Source organism: Temnothorax curvispinosus, unplaced genomic scaffold (genome assembly GCF_003070985.1).
Source record: "Temnothorax curvispinosus isolate PA1 unplaced genomic scaffold, ASM307098v1 QBEX01002838.1, whole genome shotgun sequence".
NCBI lineage: Eukaryota > Metazoa > Arthropoda > Insecta > Hymenoptera > Formicidae > Temnothorax > Temnothorax curvispinosus.
The window spans coordinates 360-10,855 of NW_020212618.1; the positions used below are offsets into that span (position 1 = coordinate 360).

Sequence of the window (10,496 nt, forward strand, 5' to 3'; positions counted from 1 at the left end):
ATAAACAGAGAAACGGCGAGCGAAAGCGAGAGCGCGAGACGGGGGGGGCGATAGCGCGATAAGGAAACGAACGGGAACGCCGAGACGCTCCAGCGCGAGGCTTGGATAGGAACGCGAGTGAGCGATAACGCCAAGCGTCAGATTGAGTGAGGTATAGGGAGCGGTAAAGGAAACGCGGTAAAGGAAACGCGATATCAATAACGCAATTTAAAATTTGCGCAATACATATTGCTGAAAGAGAGAAGCTCGCTATTACGATAATTGCGTTTAAACGCGCGTCGTGTAAATGGGAAAAAGCAACATTTTAAAACACTATTTCGTGAAGACGAGCAGTATCTAAACTTGTTAATTTTAGTTTTTTTAACGATGTTATCGCTTAAACTCAACTAATTAATTTGCATCGCCGACCTTATAGAAAGCGGTTCTATTGTGGTTTTCAATTTTCACAAAAATATTTATCTTAAAAGAGTGCAATAATTTAAAGAATACTATTTAAAGTATTCGAAAATCTTCATTTCTACATTTTCTTTTGTAATAACATAATGTTTTACTTATAAAATATTAAAGATATTTGGATGATCTTTATAATAAATTTTCGTGGAATGAAGATTATTTTTTTTATAATATATTTTTCATATATATACATTTATTATATTTGATTAATTATATTTGATATACATATTTATTACATTTTTCATATTTAATAAAATTTTTTAAAAATATATTGTATTTCACACTTTTTCACTTCTGGGAGGACCAACATACGGGGACGTCGTCATTGATGGTTATTACTCCCTCTTGACTGTTCGGGTTCGGACGATCCCCCTCGTCGTCATCGTTATCTCTCTCGCGACGATCTGCCTCCTCGTTCGAGTCCAGTCGCGCGATGTCCCTACGCATCCCACGAAGTTTCGTAACGAATAATCTGATTTGGTTACGAGACTTTTTGGCTAAGGAAGTAATGATGGCCCTGCACAAAAAACAAATACAATTAATAAAAATAAATTCAAATAAATATAAATATAATTAATAAATAAAAATAAATATAAATAAATGTAAATAATAAATATAAATAAACATATATAAATAAATATATATAAATATATAAAATTTGTTATTTAATTATATTATAAGAAATAATTTCGCATTTGAAAGTGATACTTACGTTCTTTCCAGCATTACGGCGTCCACGCGAACAGTGAGTTGCAGACAGGGGCACCTTTTCTGTTATACTTCTCACACGCTGCTGTAACTGCCGCACCATGTTACAATAATCTTCCACCTCCCTCGTCAGGGCTGTGGTGTGAATTTGTAATAAATCACACACACTCTTTAAGTCATTAAGTTTCTCCATTGTCTTATTAAGTTTAATTTACTCAAAAGTTCGCTCGAAGAGTGCGCATAGACTACACCCAAGTCTAGTCTCGAGTTCTTATATATGATAAAAAAAGGACGTTGCGGTAAAAAAATATACTAAGAATAGCATTTTTTTGCGTTGAGGAAAAATGCATCGAGGAAAATAATGCATTTTTTATCAAGCCGACTGTTCGGATCCACGGTCCGAACGGCGCGCCTGCGAGCGCGGCAACCCGTTTGCGCTACCTCGCCCGCCAAGCACAACATCCCGCGCCGCGAGAGCGGGTAATACATGTCGCCGCGGAGCGGCTGACTTTCGCGAGTTCAAAATATCAATATAAAGGAATATAAGGGCAAGCCAGCCCACAAGGAAATATTCTTTCGCATTGAGTACTTCCCCGGACATTACACAAGCCGGGTGTCGAGGAAAAAGCGATCGAGACCAAATTCTTTACCCAGCTCCATCCTGGAGCATAGAAGGAGGAAAGTTGACCTCCGTCAACACCCGGTAGATTCCGCCCGGTCCACCCGTCGAGCTTACCGAGTGCGCTCCGTCGTGATCCAGCCTAAGGGCGCATCCGCAAAACGCCTCAGGGAAGGACGACCACGCCAAAAAACAAGGAGGCGAGCCAGGAGGCCCTCCATCACAAGGAAACCACAGGTGGCAAGGCAACCTGCGCCTCCACTTGAGCCGAAGTGGCAGCTCACTCCATTGAGCCTCCCCGAGTCACACCGAAGACTCACCCGTCCATCAGGGCTGAGCCTAGCTCCGGGTGACCCTCGGGCCCAGAGACCGTTGCCACAAGGAGCGTGGAAAACGGTCGGCACGCAGACCGAGCCGAAGAAAAGGAAGAGGAGCAAGGACAAGAAGACCTCGCCCCGGCCCTGCCCTCCCCAGTTATCCCGGAGTTACCCCTCGATCGGGCCCCTACAACTCCGGGAAAAGTGGCTGATCCCAACAACAATCAGGAGGTCTTCTACGACGAAGACCTTCCTGGTCGGCCACTCAACGCTAGACAAGCAGCTAAATTAAAGCTCTTGTTCTAAGCATTTATTGAGAAGCCCTGTGCCTGCGTGCACGGGCATAATCTAGAACTAAAATTAACGCGACAATGTAGATGACCTGTAGATGCAATAAAGCTCTATTCACTTTCACATTAAATTGCACAAGATTCATTCTTTACTAAGCCTTCGACTTCCTTCCTCAAATTCCCTGCTTTTTTGAAACACCGACTCATCCGCCGGAATCTTCGACGCATTTTTTCCCGCCCGAGACCCTCGCCGCCACCTATCCGCGTTATCGCTAACAAGCGTTCTCGCGTAAACGTTCGCATCCGGAACGCTCGTCGAAATCGCGCTCAAACCGCAACGCGCCGTCATTGCAGTTCCGCCGTCTCTTTCGCTCTCGACGATGTGGCTCGCGCGCGTAATCGCGTTATCCGGGTGTTTTATCGCCGCGAGGTGCATCAATCCCACAATTATGGACGAAAATTACGCGCTCACGTTCGATTACCTGCAGAAATACGGATATCTGTCTAAAGACGTAGACGCGGTTCCGGCTCAGAGACGAAACGACGTTCTTCGCAAAGCCTTTAAGGATTTTCAGAATTACTACGATTTACTTGGCGATGGAACGCCCAACAACGAAACGCTGCAATTGATGAGTAAACCGCGATGCGGTTTCCGAGATATCCTGAAGCACGAAACGAAAGCGAGCCTATCCAAATGGCCGAAGACGCACCTGACGTGGAATTTTCACTTAGCCGACGAGACCAAGCTGAGCACGGCGCGGGCCGCGTTCGACCTGTGGTCGCAGCATTCGGCATTGACGTTCGAACGCTCCGAAACAAATGCCGACATTATAATACCTTGGAGACGCCTACGTCACTATAACACGAATACCAAGGTAAACGGAGCAATTTGCTCGGACAAATTCGACGGTCCCGGCAACGTGCTCGCCCACGCGTCTCTCCCGACGGACCAAGCGGGGTTCGTCTCCGAAGTGCACGTCGACGGGGACGAGCCGTGGCACATTTACATCAATAAACATCCCGCGGATAGGTTCTCCCTGCATTACACGCTGACGCATGAGATCGGCCACTCTCTCGGATTGGTGCACAATAGGCGCAAAACATCGGTGATGTTTGCGATACAGCCGGACCAGCAGTATCCGGTAAAGCTCGACCAAAACGACATCGCCGACATTCAACGTACGGTGAAAAAAGTACGAACGAGCTCCCGCGTCAGACGCCGGCGCCGGCGCCGCCGCCGCCGCCATCGCCGGACCTGTGCGGTCTCGATCGCGTGAACGGGATATTGATTTTGGAAAATCGAATGTACATCTCGTACAAGTGTTACGTTTGGTCGATCGATCTGGACGGTAGGACGTACAACGGACCTTTAGCCCTTTCGAATCACATGAGCTTTCTTCACGACAATTACACGCGCGTGACCGCCGCCTATCAATCCCTGTCCGGCAATCTCGTGGTGTTCGTAGATAATTTGGTATACTTGGTTCAATATCCGGAATTTAGTCTGCGGCCAGGATAGAAGACCTTGCAAGAACTCCCGAAAACACGTTGATCAACGGAGCGGTGAACACCCACAGAGGACGTTCCTTCGGTGTTCAACGGTAACTCGGTGGGCGAGATAGACGAATGTCACGAGAGCAAGAAAGTCGCCAAGTGTACGCCCCTCGAGGCGACGTTTCCCGGAATACCGACCGGCGTGACGTTGATCTTCCGCTACGTCGACGGCAATCTGTACTTCACCACTCGGACGCAGTTCTACAAATTCAACGAATTTACGAGGACCGTCTCATCGGCCGGTAAATTCGATCTGCGGATACTAAATATCGTCTGCCCTAAGGCCGAACTGCTGCAACAGTTGCGCGATTTCCTCGATCGAATCGTACGCCTCAACGATAACTCATTAACGTCAGCGGCGAGCGATTATTCGGACGATGACGACAACGGCGTTCGGCTCTCCGATCTCCGCATACGCCGAAGGAAATAGAGGACCGCGCAAATTTCCCACACCACGCCACGCGCGACATAAGTAAGATCTTTCCTACTTATACCGATGTATCCCCCCAAGGCATCAGTGTCGCATCGTCGGCCGAATACGACGCGTCGGAAAAAAATCAGAAACGAACGGTTACTGCAGCGCGTGCGAAATGTTCTCGACGTTGGCCGATCGACCCGCGCCGAAGGGTATTTCCCCTCCGGAGACGACGGATTCGGAGGCGAACGACAGCGGTAAAATGCGAAGGATCAGTTTGATGGACGATCGTCATTATCATCGTCATCGTCAGGAGTCGCGTCACAGCTCTCATCCTCCCACCGACGCGCCCGTCAAAGACGATCGTCATTATCGTCGTCATCGCCAGGAGTCGCGTTCCAGCTCTCGCCCTCCCACCGACATGCCCGTCGAGGTGCCCGCGGTGCGCGTTCTGACGACGCGTTATCTGCTGACGACGACTGGCTACAAGTACATAGCCATAGGTATCACGATTAAGTCACCATGGTACAGCACAAACACCACGCCTTCGTACGTAGATATTGCCCTGGGAGACAAACAAGGCAGGGAGGTCTCCCTGACGCTCGACATGTGGAAAGGACTGGTCGAGCGCAAACGCGACATATTGTCGTGCATGGAACACGGTCTCTCCGACGGAACTCGCCCCCCCCCCTTCGCCGATGTCGATCGAAGGGATGACGCTGCGATTCGGAGTGATCAACAACACGCCGATCCTACGTATGGAGCTACCCAACTTGGCTCGCGTGGCGATAGTGCTCAAAACCCTGCTCACGCTGTACGATCTTCAATTTTGCGTCGATCGCGTCGTCTCGGCGCTGAGCGCGGCGACCGAGGAGATCAACGCGAAGTATTCGCGCTATCGGGAGATAGTCGCGATCAAGACGGGTACCTCGGCTCAAACTGCGATACTGAAGAGTGATTTCTTCGATCCTGACAACATCGTCGACTGCGAGATCGCCGCGCTCTGTTTCCGATCCTAATAATAATGTCGCAAAGCGCGTCTACAAATATATATATTCATACGCGCGAATTAATGTAAACGCGCGTCGACGCGCGTGTATTTTTTCTAAATAAATAAACTACGTATCTCATCTGTGTGCGCTCTCTTTCTTTTTCCTTTTTTTTCCCAGATCTGTATACCTATCTCCGCGCGACCACGCTTACCCCGAAATTGCCGCGATCGCGTCATCCGCGATACGCGGGGAAGGATCGGAACGACCTTCGGACCGAGAAAAAAACAAGATCGAAGAAAGGTGACCGCGATCCGCGAAACGAACGTACTTATAAGACGGTTGAGTCGAGAAGGAAAAAAGTCCCACGTTTCGACGGGCGGGGTATGTCAGACCCGACTTTTAGCCCACAAAAATCCCGAAGGATCCACGACAACAATCCCGAAGGATTCACGGCAAGGACGCGTAGACCACCATCGGATCATACGCGCCTCTCTCACAATTACTCGTTACGCGACTCTCCGCCTTCGCTGCCACTTGTTACCTCGTCGGTATTGCCGGCCGCTCACGTCTCGCCAATCCTCAGTCCTTTGGCCTCACCAGGGCTTGTAGGGCCGCCACCCTCGCTCACAATTCGCCCTGGGTCCTCGCCGGACCGCCGCTCTCGCTCGCAAGTCCTCGCCGGACATCTGCTCTCGCTCGCTATTCGTCCTCGCCGGACGTCCACGCTCGCTCGCTATCAGCCCCACAGTGACGATCCCTTTCGCGCCTTCGGTCCTCGGCGCCTCGTTCGGCGGTGCGTTTCCGCCCCGTCGGGTGGCGCGAGTTTGCCGAAACTAGGGCCGTACGGCCGCTTCCTCCTGAAAATGTCACTAAACGGCCAGAAATGCCCGCGCAACATAAATTGGTCCACCCCATCGCGAGGATGGAGTCCGGAGCTCCGCACGAGCCACAGGCTCATGTGACGGGCCCAAGGGGCCACGTCACAACTTTATCGTGGAATTTGCAGCATCCACCAATTCTTTATAGATAATCCGCTATTTATTTAGACGGAAAATCATCCACTGAGAGTGGGAAACTCATTCGCCGTATGCGAGTTAGATATTAAGGATAATGGCTGCTATTCCGTCTCGTTTCATGAGAGGAACGAAATCAATTATGGCCGCTCTCGTTATTGCAAACTTCGAACGAATGTCCATTATCAAGTAAAGGTTCGGCTGAACCCCGAATATATGTCGTCCTTCTCTCTTCCTTTGACGTGTTCGATAACGTTATTCGTGATTCAAATAATGACTGAGTATTACGGACTCGTGTATAAATTCACGGCAACGAAATATCTTACAACATGAGCTATTAATATAACACGAGCGTTGAATACGACACTAGCAACGACAAAAGCAATAATCCACCATGAGTAATTAATACGACAAAAGCGATAAGTATTAAACGGAACTTGAACATGTTCCCGATAAAGGATTATCGTGGCAGAATGCCCGGTACGTGACTCGAACTGTTTCACTTTCGACCGAATAGTCGAGAATGGCCGGGATCGTCTCTCTGCACGTTCGTGCTTGCGCATCCCCTCCACTCGCCTTTTTGTCACGTGATGCTAGCGTGAGCGGAACTCGGTGCGTCGCGTTGCTCGCGCGTCCGCTTGCAATAGTTACTAGGCGGAAACGACCTGCCATCTAGTATTCATTCATGGAATCGCAAGAGTATATTATTGATACAATAGATGGCTGTAGCCATATCTAAAAGTTACCGACATTTCCGTATTTCTAACAATATATATATTTATATATAACATACTATTATTATTAGTATAATATTTCATATATTAGTATTTATATATCATTATTTTGCATCATTAACAATTCATCTATTATTTATGTAATATTTTTTAATATTTTAATTTTTTTTATTTTTTTACGCGCGCATTGTTAACATACATCGTTAACAATAATTCTGCATAATTTTTATTGAAACTAACAGACACGGTTGTATCTCGCGCCAACTGCGTTAAACTAACCTCAATATCTAACGAATAGGAAAGAAAGAGATGACAAAGAGAGAAGTGAGACAGACTACTGCTTTATTTCGCGCATGCGCACTTCATTTTGGCCAACACTAACATCAAAGGTGCCGACCGAGAGTTGCGTGTATTGTGTCCATAGCTCTCGACGCAGCTATCGCAAAAATTTTCAAAGATATCGGCTAACAGCAAGACAGGTTTTGAGATATACGCTGTAGTTACCGAGCGTTCGAATGGAGATACGCTGTCAGACGTTGACGGCGTGCGCGTAATCGCTCTCGGATACGGTGTCACCTGTCAATGAACTGTAAAAGGAGTCGCGCGGTGGCAAGCATGAGTCCTCCAACTTTTCGACACAGTCAATGTACTCGTACGGAAATACTTTTCGTGTCAGTAAATCAAAATTTTCTGCGGATAATTTACAAAATTTGCGTTGTAATATTCGCAGGTTATCTTTGTTGAGATAAGATGCCAATTTGTCAAGACTATCGGTGAGAAACTTGTATGAATCAATAAATCGCAATTTGACGCAAGTTTTCTTATCTTTATCTCTTCGGTGCTTTTGACATTTTTTGTAAACGAAATGTATTTTTCTTTTGTGATTGGAAGCAGTTCTACACGTCCTTTGTACACCATAGGTATTTCCGTTATAATAAAATGCGCGTCGTAGCCCGATAAATTGTGGAAAACTATGGGAATGCAATGCGAATCTTTGTAATTTAAGTTGCAATTTGAATGCGCGGGATCTCTGTATTGACCGGTCAGATGACAATGATCGCGTACTCGCACATTGTCCGGCTCAAACGATTTTTCGCACACGTGACAGTGCGTTGCGCTGTTAAACTTTTCCCACTCGTCTCGCGTGAAATTCGCCATGGGTACATTAGCGGACAAAATAGTCTTTACATTATGAGCTAATTAGTCTTAGCTCCTCAGCGAACCACGCAACGCAATCCTTATTGCGACAAAACCGATACATTGATAACGAGTTGTCGTACGAGCAACGCATGTAGTACCCTGTGCTAAATACGCGATGATGTTGATACGTGTACGTTTTCGGAAACTCGTTCCTTCCTGTTGTAATTTTTAAAGGTCAACCACTTGTCGTTATCACTCGGTAACTTGATCGCGCAGTCGTTCATCTGCCGACAGTCGACGGTGTGGGCTTCCAATTTCTCGCACTTGATTGTAAATAATAAAATTTTTGAAGTGAAACTTCTTTAGGCACGGTAGTGAGTTCGATTTGCGACACGAAAAAGTGTAACGGAAGTGAAACTTCTTTGGTACGGTAGTAAGTTCGATTGTGCGACACGAAAAGTGTAACAAAAATTTGGCCAATAGGCGTACGGCATTGGCGAGACGGTTCTTCTTCTGGCACGGTAGTAAGTTCGATTATGCGACACGAAAAGTGTAACAAAAATTCGACCAATAGGCGTACGAAATGAAATTTCTTTAGTACGGTAGTAAGTGCGACACGAAAAGTGTAACAAAAATTTGACCAATAGGCGTACGGCGTTGGCGAGACGGTTCTTCTTCTGGCACGGTAGTAAGTTCGAAAGTGTAACGAAAATTCGACCAATAGGCGTACAAAATTAAACTTCTTTGGTACGGTAGTAAGTTCGATTGTGCGACACGGAAAGTGTAACGAAAATTCGACCAATAGGCGTACGGCGTTGGCGAGACGGTTCTTCTTCTGGCACGGTAGTAAGTTCGATTGTGCGACACGAAAAAACGTCACGAAATAGTGTCACGAAAATTCGACCAACAGGCGTACAAAGTGAAACCCCTTTTGGATCGGTAAGTAAATTCGATTTTGCGACTCAAAAACGCGTCACGAAAATTCGATCAGGCGTACGGCACTGGCGAGACGGATATAGTGAGAACTGCGTGTAACACTATATTTTCGAGTTGCGGGCGGCTTGGAGTGACTAATTCCGTTGCATTGTTTTTGTATTAATGGTAAAAGTTTACAATAACAAACACAGCTCGGATTACTTTGACCTTGACATATGCTGTCAAGGTCACCCTCCTGAGTGACCTTCAGACGGTTTTAGTCGGCGGTCGCTGCTTATTAAAAAGTTATAAATAAAAAAAGTTTGGAAAATATAGCAGCTATTTTGAGTATTGAAAGGCATAAACGACTAATATTACGTTTTTTTTTAAGCAGAGAATACTTTATTTCGCGAGAAAGTCGCTGCTTTACCAAAACACAACATTTAAAACAGTAAATTGTTGATAAATTGAAGTATTTTTGTTAAAACAGAGAATACTTTATTTTGCGAAAAAGTCGCTGCTTTACCAAAACACAACATTTAAAGCAGTAAATTGTTGACAAATTGAAGTCTTTTTGTTAAAGCAGAGAATACTTTATTTTGCGAAAAAGTCGCTGCTTTACCAAAACACAACATTTAAAGCAGTAAATCGTTGATCACTAACCTACATAGGTTAGTTGACGCGCTTTAAAAGTATTTAAGTGTCTAAAGCGCGTCAACTAACCTATATATGCACCTATATATGCTATATTTTCCAAACTTTTTTTGTTAATAACTTTTTAACGAATAACGAGCGACGGCTAAAACCTTCTGAAGGTCACTCGGGGTCATGACCTTGACAACATATATCAAGGTCATTGAAATCGGTGAGGTCGCCAAACTTTTTTTTGTTAATAACTTTTTAATAAGCAGCGACTGCCGATTAAGTTATAAGGAAAAATTACTCAGTATTATGTCCTTGACAACATATGTCAAGGTCAAAATAATCCGAGCTGTGTTTGTTATTGTAAATTTTTACCGTATTAATTTCAGAAAAGTTATGGCAAAGCCTTGTTTTCAGAAGTTTCACTTCTAACGCGCGTGGCGACCACGCGTCCATTTTTTATTATTTATTAGGATGTATACTCCCCGATCGCAAAAGTATTTTTTGTTCACTTGCGAGCTCACGAGGCGGGATAGGTTCTTGATCCATGCAAAATGTCCCACGTTGTCGTCATGCACGTACAGCAGATTTACAGGTTTGTGCATCTTTCGGTCGGTGAGCCGTATTGACAGGATTGCAAGTTCCTTGTTTTTCTCGATGCTGTAGACGTTGATGGAGATGTCGTTGTGATTTTCAAACGTTTC

General features: G+C 45.8%; 1 protein-coding gene across 1 annotated transcript; it reads left to right on the top strand.

Annotated features, from left to right (window-relative positions):
• Positions 1-2,836: 2,836 nt before the first annotated feature.
• On the top strand, positions 2,837-4,371 carry LOC112451992 (interstitial collagenase-like). Its single transcript, XM_025011972.1, has 3 exons — positions 2,837-3,580; positions 3,709-3,889; positions 3,965-4,371. The coding sequence occupies exons 1-3, from the start codon at positions 2,837-2,839 to the stop codon at positions 4,369-4,371; spliced, it is 1,332 nt and encodes a 443-aa protein (XP_024867740.1).
• The last annotated feature ends 6,125 nt before the right edge of the window (positions 4,372-10,496 follow it).